Here is an 18,795-nt window from a genome sequence, read left to right on the forward strand (position 1 = left end):
TCCACAAAATGTGTCTAGTGCACTTGACATCCCCATCTATTTGGAAACAGAGAAGAGAACTTTTTCATCAGAATCAATACCATATATTAATTAAACGTCGTAAAATTTTGATGTCATGAAGGACTAATAAAGTTGTGTTTCAAATTCTACTCACCAAGAGGCTAATACCAGTAACAGAAGTGAAGGAATTCGCCATGGAAGCACCGGAAAGGGGCAATTCTCCAAGATGACCAACAAACATAATGGATATAAGCTGTAATGAGAACTGCAAAAGGTTAAGGGTCCTGCTAGCCGTATTTGCTTTCTTCACTTCCTCAACATTCTCTTCCTTGCTAAAACCATTCTGTTTTTCGATCACAAAGGGGATGAATTTCCATATTCTGCTTCCATTTTTGCTCTCTCTCAACCACACATCCAGTCATATTTATAGCCCAAAGTCATGAAAGAAGGAAGAATGCCCGAAGACGCGTTAAAAAGATGAAAGGACAGACACACCATCATGGTCTGAACAAGTAGAGCATTCTCTTGTATGTTGCGTTTCATTTCACTTGTAAAGGATTGAATTGTTGACAATACTTGTTTTCCAAGATTACTCTTTCATTACATTATTGACTAAAGGTTATATATACTCTTACAACACATACATAAGCACCCTTGATTCCGAAATTAACATTTTCAAGTTGTATCAGAAACAACAATATTCGAAATTACATTGTTATTCTTTATAAGCAATGTATAGTATCAGGACAAGTTTGTTAGTTTGTTACCATAGCTACATCTGGTGTCTGAGTAGATTAACGGAGATGTTATGCATTTGTGTACATATATAAATTTTGAATTTCCTGAACAAGATGCAAAATGTTAGTTCAGCGGTCCTGGACATTCAAAATGCATCCCAACATTCAAGGTTCTGGAATCCGAAAGCTGCACTGATATTCTAATGTCAAATGGACAAATTTCATTAAATTTGAACGAGTTAAAACGAGTCAAATCAATAAATAAATTTGTCAAATTCTGAATCGAATCGTGTGAATATTATAACTTTGACATTCATAAAACTCACATATATAACATATGATAAATCATTTATTGTGGAGAAAGTAGGTAATATTCCTCTCTAGATAGAGTAATTGTTTTAAGGAAAGCTACCTCTTACCTTAAAGTTAAATTTGGTGGGATTAAACATGTTTGTTGGATTCAATGAAAAACAAGAACCAATTTGCATTTCGTACAATCACTTCAGGCTCTATTTAGGGGTCATCTGGTAGAGTATATAAGAATAATAGAGTGTATTGACAATGCTTATTTTGGTTATGCTTGCATTAATTATACATAAAATATTTCTTATTCATTATTTGGTTTGGTGTAACTTACATAAATATACTATAATAAAATAATTTTATCATTTATTGCAATAACATTTTTTTTTTCACTTGATCACTTTTAATTCATTTATAATACAAGTTTAATACATATTACAAATAACAATTTATTTTTAACATATAATACAAGTTCTAGTGATGGATAATGCATTCATCACACATTTTAATACACTTTTTCATGCATTGTACAAAAATATTTATTTACAAAAATATCATCCACAACTATGGTGAAAAAGATATAGAAGGGGTTTTGAGGGGTAATTGTGTCTTTAAAATAACAATGCATGCATTAAATCCCTTTGCATTAGTAATACCTAGAAATTCATGTTATTAGTAATACACTCTTGAATACACAATAGAGTGTATAACGAATGCAAGCATTAATAATACCTAACATGAAAAAATGCACCAAACAAGATATTACTTATACATAAAACTAATGCATGCATTAATTTTGCTAATACACTCTATTAAACCATCCCTAGTTTTTTTTTTTTTTTTTTGAGAAAAATAAAAGAGAGAAGAAGAAGAAGGGCAAGTGCTTTGGCCTTTCAAATTTGAGGGGTCTATTTTTATTTTATTTTTAGCAATAATTGATTATAGTTATTTTGTTTTTAGCAATAATTGATTACTAACAAATTTGCATCCAATAAGAATAGAAAATAAACTTTATAATACATATCCCAAAACCTTTTTTTTTCTTTGATTAAAATTATGGTGCAAATGTTGTGATTTTGAGAATTGTACATGGTCATTGCGTTTGTTGATGGAGGGAGATATATCACAGTCCTAACATTTTTTTTGCTCATTGATCTTTAAATTTGTATTAGTACTTCTCATTAGAAAATTTATGTTAAGCATAAATAAAATTCTGTCATCACTAAATGTGAATTTCTCTCAATAAACATGTTTAAAATATGGTATTTCCTTGTTCTGAGTAAAAAAAACGTACAAAATTAATTATTTGGAGAAGTAACTTAAACTTTTATTAAGATAGTAAAAGCCATTGATTTTTAGTCCATAATATGCCACATATCAGAGCTACAAAATTGAATTAGAGTTCTTAGACGTTAAACCATACGTCAAACGGGTCAAAAATCTCTTTTGTTCAATTCAGTACACTATCTCCACTGGTAATGTTGTTTCTTCCACTCTCTCTTGAGCCTTCTTTGCCTAAATAAACAACAACGAAAACTCGTCAACTATAGATGGTAAAACTGGAAACTCTCAAGTAATGATTCATTGTATTGTGGAGTTGCTTACTTCTTCTTCCCAGTTGGTGCGTAGGGTAATGAAAAGAAGAGACAACACTTGTACTAGAAGTGCACAAATAATACCCAACCATAATCCCTGTTTGCGATTCGAAATAAAAGGTAGTAAAGATTAATCAAATTGAAGTAGTAAAGAAAAGTTATATATGAAAGAGGTAGCGTAAACATTAAGTTGTTTACCTTCCCACCAATGTGAAGATAAAAGGCCAACAAGACAGCACAAGGTATTCCCACCAAATAATAGGATCCAAGGTTAATGATTGCCCCAATTTTCTGCCATCCAAATCCTCTTACAGCACCTGGATGGGAAATGTAACAATATAGTTTCAAAAGATCATGTATATGGACGTAGTAAAATCTGTTGCACCATATATAAATGAAAACCTGAGAGAACACATTGAAGGCCATCCAAGAAATTTGATGTTGCAAGAAGTGGCATCATGATGGCTATGTATCTAACAACTTCAGTTTCGTTGCTGTAAGCATATCCCCATACTTTACGTATTAATATCATGACCAATCCCAACACAAGCCCCTCCATAACAGCCACAGCTAAGACAACGTACAGCGCCAAACGTGCAAGTTGAGGATGAGCTGCTCCTAGTTCATTTGAGACCCGTGTACTGCATTGCACAATAGTATGATTTAAGAAACAGAAACAGAACTGAAAAATGCATTTCCCATCTTTTTCAGATAACTTGGTTAATCTTTTAAATCTTCATAATTAGCAGAGTTATGCCAAGTAAATCACTGCTGCTAATTCTTTTGCGAGGTTGCACTTCATAATTAACACAAACTGATGTGAAATAATACATTTTTTGATGACTAACCTCACAGCACCACTCAGCCCAAAAGGGATCATCCAAACTGTTGCAGCTGTATTAAGACTAAGAACCAATGAAGCAAATCAGTAAGGCTTGACAATGGAAAAATTAGCTTGATAAACCAGTGGGACGATGCTGTGCTAAATGAGAGGTGCATAGTACTAACCAGATTGAGAGCACTGAGGTTTCCAGCTGTGGATTTGGAAGGAGGCCAGAAAGCAGAACCATTAGCTCAAACGACCACATTTCTAAGCTGTTGACAATCATCAAAGTAGACAGGTTAAAATCAATAAACAAATCAAGTATGATCCTGCGACATGAGATATGGGTTTTTTTCATGCTACTTGTAGAAAAATCAAGAAATGCAGACTGACCAAACCATGATGGCCGAGGGAACCGCAAGTTTAATGAAAGTAAGCATATCCTTCAGAGCTTCTTTCGACAGTCCTGTCCATGTTTTCACACATGAAGGAGAAAACTTGATATAAAGAGCCAAAAACAAGAAGTTAAGCCAGTAAGAGATTGAATTTGCCAGAGCAGCTCCTTTGACACCAAGTCCAGTCTTGAAGACCAAAACCCAACAGACAACTATGTGGATTAAGGTTGTAACTCCAGCACATAACACCATAGGGATGACAATACTTTGTGTTTGTAAGAATCTCACAACACATTGAAGCAAGCCGTAAGCGAAAACACCAGGGATAAAATACAAGGCATAATGACCAGCTTCATCAGATATACTAGGATCTTGGCCTAAAAACTTGAGAATATGGCCCGTGTTTGCCCAAATGACTGCAAGAGGTATGCTTACAAGTGAAAGTATAATCATAGCTCTCTGCATGTGAATGCCAAGCATATGATACTGTTTTGCTCCATAAGACTGTCCACAAAATGTGTCCAATGCACTTGACATCCCCATCTATTTAGAAACAGAGAAGACTAGATTACTAACAGCAAAGTAAAAGATTGTTTTAACTTTTTGGAAAATGTAAATCAGGTCAAGTATAATTAGCAAGCTTCTGAAAATGAGGCGTGTATAACAACTTGTGCAAATCCACCTCAGCAATGGGAGAGTAAAGTAAAAAGGCATTGTTCAAGTTTATATGGTACGTGCCCTTATGGTCTCGATGTAGCGTAGCTCGAAAAACAAATTCATTCCGGCCTAAGCCTAATAGAGATAAGAGCGTATGCATCACAGCACTGAATCAAGTGCTTCTTTTACTAAATGGGTAGACTAGGGCATTTAAATTGGACAAAATAAGCAACAACTAAGTTGGATCATCGTGAAATCATAATAGAGTAGTAACTAATGAAGATGGGTTTCTTCAAAAACAGATCTTTTTGAGTTAAGCAAGTAGAAAAAAAGCAAAGGAAGGTGAAGAAATACTGACCAATAGACTGATACCAGTAACAGAAGTGAAGGAGTTAGCCATGGAAGCACCAGAAAGGGGCAATTCTCCAAGATGACCCACAAACATAATGGCTATAAGCTGTAAAGAAAACTGCAAAAGGTTAACGCTCACTAAAGGTCCTGCTAGCCATACTTGTCTCTTCACTTCCTCAACAATCTCTTCCTTGCTAAAACCACCACCATTTTTTCTTTCTTCATCAAGAATACTCTGTTTTTCTCGGTCATCTATCAATGGAGTCTTTACAGAGGATGATTTTCCATATTCAGCTTCCATTTTTGGTCTCCTCTGTATTTAGGACCTCCTTTCAGTCTTATGGTTGTTTGGCAGAGTACAAGAAGAAGAATAGGGGTAGGTTAATAAATGGTGACATTTGTATACATATATATAAAACGTACGGTTAAATATAAATCAAAAAAATATTTTTGGAAAGTATAGTATAATATCCTGTCGTAAGCCGTGTTTTAGGCGTTTGAATACAATATTAATTTTATCGAATGGCACAATATCAACTAAAGCCGCCTCCTATTATCATCATCAAAATCGTGATAGAATAAGTGGTTTAGAATTTGAGAATTATTAAAATATGAAAATATATATAATAAAAAGAAAAATATATTACTTACTATTTTACAAATTGATATAGAAAACATGGTAGTGACACTTGTTTTCTTGATGATTTTTTTTTAGTGTAGATTGAAATTAATCAAAATTCAAAAATGCTATTTATTTTAGAAAAAATATGTGAATAGCATAAATTAAGATGTTTTGATGTCATCGTTTAAATTTTGAAATCATCAAGAAAATTCATAGGAAAATGTGATATCCATACCAGAAAAGGGAAGCATGCTATTCCTGGTTGCCAAAATGACACATTGTAGAGATTCACTAATAAAACATTTTTCTGATAGCAATCCAACAATCAATCTCCGATAGGTAGATTCATCCTAAATCTTCATAAATCAATAAATCCATTTTGTCTTCTTAATAAAAATAAAATAAATTATTGAAGCTCAACAAAATTCAATAATAATATTTTAATTTTTTTCGATCAAATCAGTCCAAATTCTTAAGAATTGATAATATAAGCTCAATAAAATATTACTGATCAATACCAACAGCAAGGAAAGGAGAAAGGATGAGGAGAAGGCAAAAAGAAAGAAGGATATAATTAAGGATGGAGAAATTCCGATGAAAATATTTTTTAGATAATTATGTTTAGATAGATTAAAGTTTAAATATTGATCCTTAAAAAGTTATTAAAATANTTTTTTTTTTTTTTTTTTGAGAAAAATAAAAGAGAGAAGAAGAAGAAGGGCAAGTGCTTTGGCCTTTCAAATTTGAGGGGTCTATTTTTATTTTATTTTTAGCAATAATTGATTATAGTTATTTTGTTTTTAGCAATAATTGATTACTAACAAATTTGCATCCAATAAGAATAGAAAATAAACTTTATAATACATATCCCAAAACCTTTTTTTTTCTTTGATTAAAATTATGGTGCAAATGTTGTGATTTTGAGAATTGTACATGGTCATTGCGTTTGTTGATGGAGGGAGATATATCACAGTCCTAACATTTTTTTTGCTCATTGATCTTTAAATTTGTATTAGTACTTCTCATTAGAAAATTTATGTTAAGCATAAATAAAATTCTGTCATCACTAAATGTGAATTTCTCTCAATAAACATGTTTAAAATATGGTATTTCCTTGTTCTGAGTAAAAAAAACGTACAAAATTAATTATTTGGAGAAGTAACTTAAACTTTTATTAAGATAGTAAAAGCCATTGATTTTTAGTCCATAATATGCCACATATCAGAGCTACAAAATTGAATTAGAGTTCTTAGACGTTAAACCATACGTCAAACGGGTCAAAAATCTCTTTTGTTCAATTCAGTACACTATCTCCACTGGTAATGTTGTTTCTTCCACTCTCTCTTGAGCCTTCTTTGCCTAAATAAACAACAACGAAAACTCGTCAACTATAGATGGTAAAACTGGAAACTCTCAAGTAATGATTCATTGTATTGTGGAGTTGCTTACTTCTTCTTCCCAGTTGGTGCGTAGGGTAATGAAAAGAAGAGACAACACTTGTACTAGAAGTGCACAAATAATACCCAACCATAATCCCTGTTTGCGATTCGAAATAAAAGGTAGTAAAGATTAATCAAATTGAAGTAGTAAAGAAAAGTTATATATGAAAGAGGTAGCGTAAACATTAAGTTGTTTACCTTCCCACCAATGTGAAGATAAAAGGCCAACAAGACAGCACAAGGTATTCCCACCAAATAATAGGATCCAAGGTTAATGATTGCCCCAATTTTCTGCCATCCAAATCCTCTTACAGCACCTGGATGGGAAATGTAACAATATAGTTTCAAAAGATCATGTATATGGACGTAGTAAAATCTGTTGCACCATATATAAATGAAAACCTGAGAGAACACATTGAAGGCCATCCAAGAAATTTGATGTTGCAAGAAGTGGCATCATGATGGCTATGTATCTAACAACTTCAGTTTCGTTGCTGTAAGCATATCCCCATACTTTACGTATTAATATCATGACCAATCCCAACACAAGCCCCTCCATAACAGCCACAGCTAAGACAACGTACAGCGCCAAACGTGCAAGTTGAGGATGAGCTGCTCCTAGTTCATTTGAGACCCGTGTACTGCATTGCACAATAGTATGATTTAAGAAACAGAAACAGAACTGAAAAATGCATTTCCCATCTTTTTCAGATAACTTGGTTAATCTTTTAAATCTTCATAATTAGCAGAGTTATGCCAAGTAAATCACTGCTGCTAATTCTTTTGCGAGGTTGCACTTCATAATTAACACAAACTGATGTGAAATAATACATTTTTTGATGACTAACCTCACAGCACCACTCAGCCCAAAAGGGATCATCCAAACTGTTGCAGCTGTATTAAGACTAAGAACCAATGAAGCAAATCAGTAAGGCTTGACAATGGAAAAATTAGCTTGATAAACCAGTGGGACGATGCTGTGCTAAATGAGAGGTGCATAGTACTAACCAGATTGAGAGCACTGAGGTTTCCAGCTGTGGATTTGGAAGGAGGCCAGAAAGCAGAACCATTAGCTCAAACGACCACATTTCTAAGCTGTTGACAATCATCAAAGTAGACAGGTTAAAATCAATAAACAAATCAAGTATGATCCTGCGACATGAGATATGGGTTTTTTTCATGCTACTTGTAGAAAAATCAAGAAATGCAGACTGACCAAACCATGATGGCCGAGGGAACCGCAAGTTTAATGAAAGTAAGCATATCCTTCAGAGCTTCTTTCGACAGTCCTGTCCATGTTTTCACACATGAAGGAGAAAACTTGATATAAAGAGCCAAAAACAAGAAGTTAAGCCAGTAAGAGATTGAATTTGCCAGAGCAGCTCCTTTGACACCAAGTCCAGTCTTGAAGACCAAAACCCAACAGACAACTATGTGGATTAAGGTTGTAACTCCAGCACATAACACCATAGGGATGACAATACTTTGTGTTTGTAAGAATCTCACAACACATTGAAGCAAGCCGTAAGCGAAAACACCAGGGATAAAATACAAGGCATAATGACCAGCTTCATCAGATATACTAGGATCTTGGCCTAAAAACTTGAGAATATGGCCCGTGTTTGCCCAAATGACTGCAAGAGGTATGCTTACAAGTGAAAGTATAATCATAGCTCTCTGCATGTGAATGCCAAGCATATGATACTGTTTTGCTCCATAAGACTGTCCACAAAATGTGTCCAATGCACTTGACATCCCCATCTATTTAGAAACAGAGAAGACTAGATTACTAACAGCAAAGTAAAAGATTGTTTTAACTTTTTGGAAAATGTAAATCAGGTCAAGTATAATTAGCAAGCTTCTGAAAATGAGGCGTGTATAACAACTTGTGCAAATCCACCTCAGCAATGGGAGAGTAAAGTAAAAAGGCATTGTTCAAGTTTATATGGTACGTGCCCTTATGGTCTCGATGTAGCGTAGCTCGAAAAACAAATTCATTCCGGCCTAAGCCTAATAGAGATAAGAGCGTATGCATCACAGCACTGAATCAAGTGCTTCTTTTACTAAATGGGTAGACTAGGGCATTTAAATTGGACAAAATAAGCAACAACTAAGTTGGATCATCGTGAAATCATAATAGAGTAGTAACTAATGAAGATGGGTTTCTTCAAAAACAGATCTTTTTGAGTTAAGCAAGTAGAAAAAAAGCAAAGGAAGGTGAAGAAATACTGACCAATAGACTGATACCAGTAACAGAAGTGAAGGAGTTAGCCATGGAAGCACCAGAAAGGGGCAATTCTCCAAGATGACCCACAAACATAATGGCTATAAGCTGTAAAGAAAACTGCAAAAGGTTAACGCTCACTAAAGGTCCTGCTAGCCATACTTGTCTCTTCACTTCCTCAACAATCTCTTCCTTGCTAAAACCACCACCATTTTTTCTTTCTTCATCAAGAATACTCTGTTTTTCTCGGTCATCTATCAATGGAGTCTTTACAGAGGATGATTTTCCATATTCAGCTTCCATTTTTGGTCTCCTCTGTATTTAGGACCTCCTTTCAGTCTTATGGTTGTTTGGCAGAGTACAAGAAGAAGAATAGGGGTAGGTTAATAAATGGTGACATTTGTATACATATATATAAAACGTACGGTTAAATATAAATCAAAAAAATATTTTTGGAAAGTATAGTATAATATCCTGTCGTAAGCCGTGTTTTAGGCGTTTGAATACAATATTAATTTTATCGAATGGCACAATATCAACTAAAGCCGCCTCCTATTATCATCATCAAAATCGTGATAGAATAAGTGGTTTAGAATTTGAGAATTATTAAAATATGAAAATATATATAATAAAAAGAAAAATATATTACTTACTATTTTACAAATTGATATAGAAAACATGGTAGTGACACTTGTTTTCTTGATGATTTTTTTTTAGTGTAGATTGAAATTAATCAAAATTCAAAAATGCTATTTATTTTAGAAAAAATATGTGAATAGCATAAATTAAGATGTTTTGATGTCATCGTTTAAATTTTGAAATCATCAAGAAAATTCATAGGAAAATGTGATATCCATACCAGAAAAGGGAAGCATGCTATTCCTGGTTGCCAAAATGACACATTGTAGAGATTCACTAATAAAACATTTTTCTGATAGCAATCCAACAATCAATCTCCGATAGGTAGATTCATCCTAAATCTTCATAAATCAATAAATCCATTTTGTCTTCTTAATAAAAATAAAATAAATTATTGAAGCTCAACAAAATTCAATAATAATATTTTAATTTTTTTCGATCAAATCAGTCCAAATTCTTAAGAATTGATAATATAAGCTCAATAAAATATTACTGATCAATACCAACAGCAAGGAAAGGAGAAAGGATGAGGAGAAGGCAAAAAGAAAGAAGGATATAATTAAGGATGGAGAAATTCCGATGAAAATATTTTTTAGATAATTATGTTTAGATAGATTAAAGTTTAAATATTGATCCTTAAAAAGTTATTAAAATAAATTATAACAATAATAACATATTTAATATAATTTTATAAATTAATAATTTCTCGATTCAAAATAAATAAATTAAAGTTAAGCATATTTAGAAGGAAAAATACATTATAGCACATAAATTCCTTCAGTATATCATTCCCCAACGAACATCAAGGTTCATTTATTCCTTGTCGCACAAGTTTCAGATTACTTTTGAGATAATAATTAGCAGATTTGAATGTCTAGAAGATAGTGACATTGGATTAACAATAATTAATATAAACAAATACAAGTATTAAACCTAAGGGTAATTGTGACCTTTTCTTTTTTTTTACATATATAAAGTACTTATTTTGTCCCAAACTTTTTTTTAATAAAATTTAAAAAAGAATGACACATTTTTATATTAAATAGCAATTTTAACTATAAATCACAAATTTCAATCATTCATTTGAGTCACAAGTTTTGTAAGTCTTTTTTCTTTTTTTCTTGAACTTCGTGTCGAGTCATTTCTCATATAAAATAAATTTATTAAGCTCGATTCGATTAATTGATGACCGACTTATGATTTTAGTTTTGCCCTGTTTTAGCTTATAACTATTTTTTATGTTTTCAAATACATAAACAAATGAAAAAGATTGATAACTCACTTTAATCAGCTTATAAATCAAATCAATTTTCTTCTTAGGTAGCTCACAAATTTCTCCTTTTTTTCACTTTGAAAATGTTTTTCTACTGTAAATCTTATGCTAGGGCTATACATAAACACCGAAAAATCGAACCAAATTTTTTTGATATTTCGGTTTTCAATTTGATATTAGGTATACGTTTTTGTATTTTTTGATATTTCGATTCGATTTTCGGTATGTAATTTTGTGTTATTCGGTATTTCGATTTACCGAAATATATTATATTATAATATATATTTATATTATATCAATTATTAATGTTAAATAATAAATATTATAGTTTAAAATAAAAAATTTAAAAGTAAAAGACATTTCTTTGATGTAACTATTTTTAGCCCATGAAGCTGAAAAATCAAACAAAAAAATTTGTAAATTTTTAAATTTTAAAAAGCTACTAAACAGGCCCATTAAAAAAATCAAAATAACAAAGGAAAAATAACTTAAATACACAACTATAAGTTTTATATTCTCTAATTTTCCTTTCTTTTTTTAAATATTACATAATTCCTTTTTTTTAATTTTAGTAGAAGTGTATAGATACATAACATTCTCTCTCCTAAAATACACAATTACCCAATATAATGCATATTTTTTCTCCATTAAAACACTCAATCTTCTAAATCAGTTTTTGAATTTTGAATTATTAATTTTAATTAAAACACCCTATGCGAAAACAAAAACCTAAAAAAACCCGAAACCGATCAAATTACCGATGTCCACCCCTATGCGATACAAATATACACTCCGTAGACTTCTCTTTTACTTGTGGCTCTCCAAAGTCTCAAAACGCAGCCAATAAGCGAGGAAAAACGTGGAAGCTTATGGTCAAGAAAGTATGGCGGCTCATACTCTGTTCTCCACGTAAATCTCAAGGGGAATTAAATATAAAACGAAAAAAAAACCAACGTTTTCTTTTTTTTCTTTTGGAGTATATGATTTCAGGGAATATTTGAATTTTGAATGTCTTGATTTGGTAAATTAAACATGGAAATATTTTTTTATAAAGAAAAGAATAATTATTAGACAAAATGAGAAAAAAGAAATATTTTATCTTAGGAAATGCCGTCGGCTAAATAAGAAGACAAATGCTCCTGTACACATAAGACATGATTCATATGTTTGTTTGGAACATACTTGTGAATTTCCACACTCAATATGCAACTTCTATTTTTTCCCCTCTACCATATATTTCAGATAGAAAAAAGAAAAACCGTCCTCTTTTTTATATATATTAAGATAATCATGAGTCAACAATTTCGATATCTAGGTTGACTACGACTTTGGAATAACAATAATAATTAATATAAATTATGAACTTTATACTTTTTACATTTTTATAATCCTCGTACCTTCAATGTGTTCCTTGTGCCACAAATCAAACATATGTTTTTCAAACCTATTGTAGAAGCTTTTGAAAACAGACCAATCCAGTAAAGTGAAGTTGTTGCAGATCATCACACTACAATAAAAATAACTTTTAGCGGTATTAAATATTGACACTAATAAAGAATGCTAAAGTCTTTACCGGTATTAGTTAAGTGTCATTAGAACTAATGTCGCTAAAGGGTTTAGAAAAATATACAAAGAGTGACAATTGCCGCTAAAGATACATATTTAACGCTAATTAAAAATTAAATGTCGTTAATAATCATTTTTATTGTAATCTTTGTTACCTCAAAGAATTAACCACAACTACAGCAACTATTACTACCCCTGTTCCAAAAAAATTGGGACCGCTATATCAATCATTATTGAGATTTTACTACATATATTAAGTACCCGTTTGGCCATAGATTTTTCAAATAATATTTAGGGAAAAGCTTGGTAAATAGTATTTGTCCATATACTTTACCATTATTTGACAAATATCTCAAATACCCAAATACTAGAAAACTAGCATTAGAGCCAAATCTCATTATTGGGATCTTTTAAAAATTGAACTTTTACCTCAATTTTTTATCTTTTACAAAAACACCCTCTATAGTTGTTGCTTACGTAGTAATACATAATTTTTTTAGGTTAATTCCAAAGTAGTGATGAGATATTCGGTGAATGTTAAATGATAATGATCAGTGATGAAAATGATGAACAATTGACTAAAGATAACAAAGTCATGTGTTTTGTCTACTTCACGATGTATGAAATGATGCTTGATGCACTCACTCCAAATTACCACATTACTCTAGTGTCATAGATACTATTTGTTATTGTTGTAACAAAGATCCAATTGACTTGTAATGCAAACTTATGATTAGTTTTGATATTTTAACACTAAATAGGGTATAAATCATATTTTTTTTAAAAAGGAAATATATTTCCCAAATATAATATGGCCAAACACATGATCAGATTTCACCCAAATAATATTTGCCAAGAATATTTGAAAATCTATGAGCAAACGCTAGCTAACTCATCTGGTACGAATATTATGCAAATGCACATGAAATGACGTTTTCTATGCGATGCACGGCGACCAATGCAATTGTATTTCAAAAGGATTAAGCAAAGGTCCAATTATTGGTATTTTTGGTGCATATATAAGATCGACTAGCATGTAAAATGGATCTATCCTCTACCAAACTCAAAATAGATTCATACAGCACAGCGCATTAAATAACATGCACCATCATCAGATGGAAATATAAAAGTATAACGGATACCAGAACCAATAGCACAGTAGGCAGAGACTAAACTGGTGAACGTTTGCGCATATATAGCAGATCACATCAACTTAGCTCCAGGTTAATGCTGCAAAGGACCATAAATTGTGTCTGCTGTCATCTAAGTCCAACTGACCTTTCCTCTAATAACATTGTTCAAAAAATAATAAATGTCATGCAAAATGATCAAGTCTCAAAGTACACCTAAAAAGCAAGTATTATTGAAAAGAACAACTTCAACAAAAACAATGTTTGATCACTTAAATCCAAAGTTCAACAACATACCCATAAGTGGAGTTTAGGGATGGTAGAGTGTACAGGGGCCTTGACCTTACCCCTGCCTCGTGGAGGTAGAGATGTTGTTTCCTAAAGACAAAAGTTGGCAAGTGACAGATAAACTCACTTACAACAGATATTAACACCGAAAAGATAACAGGAAATTCACCTTTTCAGTTATCATGTTGTTCACGCATTATTTGCAACAGTAGGAAGGGTGGTAACTTTCCCCACAGCAACAGTTTTCCCTGCACATAGTGGCAGTCATTGTGAATTTATGATCCCCTTTGCAAGGTAGTGTGTAAATTAAAGTATGACAAGCTTACAAGGCGAAATGGTTCTTTACCTTCACTGCGAAGTGTGAACCGCCCAAGTGGTGGAAAATCAGAGAACTCGATACAAATCAGATTATTCACCTGGCATGATTATTTCGGAAGATCAAGACCTAGCACACTATACAACAGAAAGGGAAAGGCAGAAATGAAAGAGGAAAAGGGGTTAGTACTATCCCATATGTAAAGCATCGCCGATTTTATCTTTACAGTTGAGGCTAGGCACATATTTTGGAAAGCATAAATATTTAAAGCTAGTGAAAATAAAGGTAAATTACAATAGTAGAAATACTAAAGTGACCGCTTTCATTATTGTGTAAACATCAACTACTTTGCTCTCCTCTGTAGATAAATATTCCAAATGTCCATATTACTCTAGTAGACAACTAACCTGAACACTACATAGAACGATTGCTCCGTTCTTCACAAACAAAGGTTTTTTCTTCATGGGCTTCTTTTTCTTGATATCAATCTGCTGCATCAGTTCAACAATCTCGCATTCCTCAACAATAACATGAATATGCAAACAGCCTTGTAGCCAGCAGTAAAAATAGCCTGAGAGAGCACACAATGTTTATTTAATCACAGATGTATGAATGCACTTGCGCATTCTGAAGCTAATTAGAGTGAATAAAAGGCTTGGTTTACGTTTGACCCATACATTGTACAACAGCTCCAAGATCTGTAACTCTGCAACAAACTCAGTAACTGCAGGTATGGGCTTTGCTGCAAGTGCAAAATTTATTAGATATCAATCTAAGCTTGAAAAAAAAATCTATTACGAAGTTGATGATTCATGCATGTGTACAGTACCTATGAATATCCTCTTTACAGTACATGAATATCTGGATTAATTTCACTAAACCAGTATTTTATCTCCAATCTTATTATAATTAATTCTCAAACCGGGTTAGTGATTTACTAAATAAGTGTGGTACCTCAAAAGACCATCAGTAATTTTCCTCAAATCAAGTACTGTAACTGCATGACTTCTATTAACTTAACAAAAAATTATTTAAGGCAAATGAAAGAAATTATTCTGTAATAAGAAAAGAATGTCTCATTAGATCATTTTATGTATGACTTCCCAACTTCAGTTCCTCATATGTTGGACCAGAATAAATCAAAAGCAAAATATGAGTCTCGTATATGTGATTAATCAAAACCTTGCTAACAGGAGATGTATTTTTCCATTAGCTCACTACATTAGCTTTTTGTTCATTTGCCTCGTTCACTAGAGTATTATTTTTGTCCTGATCTTATATTGGTAGAATCAGCTCATTTGTATTTCATTTGTAACATCTACTGTAAAATACCAAAATCTAGGACTAACTTTGTGGGACATCATTGTCTAAGAATCAACTTAAGAAGAAAACTAAGATTTTTTTCACCAAGTTAAAGACTAATGAATATTAAAAGACCATCCCATCATTTAAAAACAAATACGCTGACACTAAAGAAAATCACTTTCTTTCGTCTTATTTGTACCCTTTACGTCATCTAAACAGAAACTGTCAGACGAACTGCAACATATACACAACATAGGTTCCACATATAACTTTATTGTTTACTCTTTGTCCAGTTCTGTTAGAATGAACGGTCATCTTAAATTCACTAGGATATATAATTCAGTAAGCCAGCCACACTATTCCACAGGAAGTTCTTCCTCGAGCTCTCAGCTGACAGAAAGGTTAAGGGTGTCCGCTATGAAGAGAAAATATTTTGCTAGAGATATTTTTGGTGTTCCGCAAGTGAGCAGAAAATATCCATGCATTTTATACATAATTTAGGCAAACAATAAGGCAGATGCAGTCGAGTGAGGGTCAGAGGGGACAGGGTTTGGTGGAGGGTTAGGAGAGGGAGGAGGTGGTAGTGTAGTGATAGGGGTGTTGGGGGTGCGGAGGAGACAATCAACATGGTATGCCACTAATAAAACTTGTTTACATACTTCCATTGGAGAAATCATTTTTCCTAATTTTAAGTAACTTGTTTTCTACAGAAAATATTTACAAAACATTTTGACTGACCAAACATGGAAACATTGAAAAACATATGTTTTCCTCCATAGCAACACACCCCAAATGCAACACTTTTCTCCTTCCAAGGATTCTGTTATAGTATATGAGACATTCCATGTTTGTGAGAGGATTTAAATAGGTAACTGGTTAGCAATATAAAATCTAATCTCAAACATATATTACACAGAACAAAGAGAATGAATTCCATGTTATGGATAATATTAAGAAAACATAACACTGCACAAGACAAAACCCGACAAAATGTCCTCTTCCTCGATTTATAACCTAACTCGTACATTTTCCTCGGATCTGTGTACCTAACTCTATCTTCATCAAAGAATAGAGCAGGTACTTTCACAACAGCCTGTAGATCAACTTATGTGTGAAAATTCCTCCAAGTATTCAATATCACATAGCTGAATACAGTTAAAGTGGAAAAACTCCAAAAGAAGATGACCTTATTTGGCATCATCAACAAACTATCACCTTCACAAATGCTCCCAGATTCTGTTTTACCCATAACAACAGTTCCCGGGTCTTTGAATTTGTCGATAATAGGAATTCTGCAAGAAAGGGAGATTTAACACTCATACAACCGCTAACAAGGGGGATACGGAGGACAAAAATCAGAAGGTTCTGCTCGCTATCCAGTTAAGAAAATATGGAAGATGAGGAACAAAAAGTAGACGAGCCCTCTCACAAGAATGACCATATTCATACATAAATACACATATATAATAATATGTCTTATTTAGGACCAATGATACAATATCTTAACCAATTTCATCGATAACTAGAGTGCTGAAAGTTGGAAGTACAGAGGGAGAAAACAGAGACATGAAGATGCCAGCAGATCAGCAAAACTGAAGTACCTTAGTGGACCTTCAGGATCTTGCAGAGGAACTTCTACCGCATCAAAAGCTTCAAAAAGGCATGGACCATCCCACCATGCGCATACTCCTTCCTCCACCCAAGTTTTTATATTTGAACCAAGGAGACCAGAGATTGGCAGGAACTGAACATCTGCAACTCAGGTACAAAAATTTTCAGAACCAAGTGCAGAAATTAAACATCTGTGAACACATGGAATTTTAAACAAAGTAAAGAAACAGATTGAAATACAATTGAATGATGGGAAATAAGATTCCACAATCAGCATTCTCCTTTGATTATACCAAAAGGTGGTTTTCTATATGGTATCATACAAAAAAGAGGTATTGTTTCTGTAATGCTCATAACACAAGTGGCAGCATGAGAAACACTCTTTCCTTAGGTATGTCGAGGACTTCTAAAAAATCATTTTATGTTTAATTCAATGGCCAGATTGACAACAAATAATTTGATGTTCGACATGAAATTAAAAATTTCCCATTATTTATGGGAGAAATGGATTGGGAAACAAGTTTTAGTGTTCTGAATTGGTTATACACTAGAAGCAAGATAAATTTTGACATAGATCAGCTTTTCACCTTTAAACTCTAATGAGAGGGTACAAAATCGTAAAAGGCCAGGTCATTTTACTGGCTACTATAGCAAATAGATTTTCTAAGATGTTTCATTTTGGATTATAGGTTGCATAGATCATTAATATACAAGAACTACAGCCAACAATGACGTAATTTATGAGTAGATAATCCTCTTTACCTTTCTTTACATTGTATTGAGATGATTTTAAGAATGGTATCATTTTTCATTGGATCTCTTCATACCTTCAAAAGACAATTGTTAGAAATATTACCTAGAACAGTTAATATTTCAAATGCCTGACGGAAACATAGATGGAAGAAGACCTTTCTTTAGACCAGACGACAGTAGGATCATCCATCTTATTTACAGCAAGAAGGAGCTTAGAAACTCCTAGCGTCGTTGCAAGTTGAACATGTTCACGTGTTTGTCCACCTCTTTCATATCCAGTTTCGAATTCATTCTTTCTAGCGGATATAACCTTCAGAATAGCCAAATCAAAGATCTGTGTACACTTCCGAAATCCAGAGATAGAATTCATAAACTCCCATGGAGTTCAATGGCAAAAGGTAACCATTCATACCAATACACCTATGTTGGCTTGAGATGCTCCACTAATCATATTCGGGATGTAACTCTTGTGACCCTGGTAATAAGAAAAAAAAAATCAAAAACCGTAATGTAAGCTGACAGATGACATGTTACACAATTGTCTCGCACATAATTGAAGTGGATACTGATTTTTACAGTTGCATTAATCATCATATTGAGTCCTCAAATTACGAGCAGTAAACTGAAACGATGTCTCTCTTTAAAGGAACTGCCTCATTCATGTAAAAATAATGTGCTAAACTTCTCTCCTTCAAATCAAGCAGTAAATTTATTGGCATCAAAGGCTCAAAATCACAAAACTAGTAAACCTAAATGGAAGAAGATTTA

General features: G+C 32.8%; 3 protein-coding genes across 3 annotated transcripts; all 3 read right to left on the reverse strand.

Moving 5' to 3' along the window:
• Positions 1 to 2,345: 2,345 nt before the first annotated feature.
• LOC107012255 (protein DETOXIFICATION 16) lies at positions 2,346 to 5,288 on the reverse strand. Its single transcript, XM_015212045.2, has 8 exons — positions 4,869 to 5,288; positions 3,852 to 4,396; positions 3,644 to 3,730; positions 3,484 to 3,540; positions 3,038 to 3,276; positions 2,834 to 2,952; positions 2,646 to 2,732; positions 2,346 to 2,555 (listed from the first exon to the last, which is right to left on the reverse strand). The coding sequence occupies exons 1-8, from the start codon at positions 5,160 to 5,162 to the stop codon at positions 2,496 to 2,498; spliced, it is 1,488 nt and encodes a 495-aa protein (XP_015067531.1). The 5' UTR covers positions 5,163 to 5,288; the 3' UTR covers positions 2,346 to 2,495.
• A 1,341-nt stretch (positions 5,289 to 6,629) lies between these two features.
• LOC107012256 (protein DETOXIFICATION 16-like) lies at positions 6,630 to 9,575 on the reverse strand. Its single transcript, XM_015212046.2, has 8 exons — positions 9,156 to 9,575; positions 8,139 to 8,683; positions 7,931 to 8,017; positions 7,771 to 7,827; positions 7,325 to 7,563; positions 7,121 to 7,239; positions 6,933 to 7,019; positions 6,630 to 6,842 (listed from the first exon to the last, which is right to left on the reverse strand). The coding sequence occupies exons 1-8, from the start codon at positions 9,447 to 9,449 to the stop codon at positions 6,783 to 6,785; spliced, it is 1,488 nt and encodes a 495-aa protein (XP_015067532.1). The 5' UTR covers positions 9,450 to 9,575; the 3' UTR covers positions 6,630 to 6,782.
• A 3,982-nt stretch (positions 9,576 to 13,557) lies between these two features.
• Positions 13,558 to 18,514, reverse strand: LOC107013649 (eukaryotic peptide chain release factor GTP-binding subunit ERF3A; the record flags this gene model as incomplete). Its single annotated transcript, XM_027915253.1, is given in 12 exon segments — positions 13,558 to 13,909; positions 14,052 to 14,290; positions 14,389 to 14,458; positions 14,766 to 14,902; positions 14,905 to 14,929; positions 15,036 to 15,089; positions 15,092 to 15,100; positions 16,850 to 16,955; positions 17,265 to 17,415; positions 18,037 to 18,101; positions 18,183 to 18,337; positions 18,440 to 18,514. Coding segments are annotated over 11 exon segments (906 nt in total), but the record flags the coding sequence as incomplete, so codon positions are not given.
• Between the last annotated feature and the right edge of the window lie 281 nt (positions 18,515 to 18,795).

The sequence above is a fragment of the Solanum pennellii genome, chromosome 3 (assembly GCF_001406875.1).
Source record: "Solanum pennellii chromosome 3, SPENNV200".
Lineage (NCBI taxonomy): Eukaryota > Viridiplantae > Streptophyta > Magnoliopsida > Solanales > Solanaceae > Solanum > Solanum pennellii.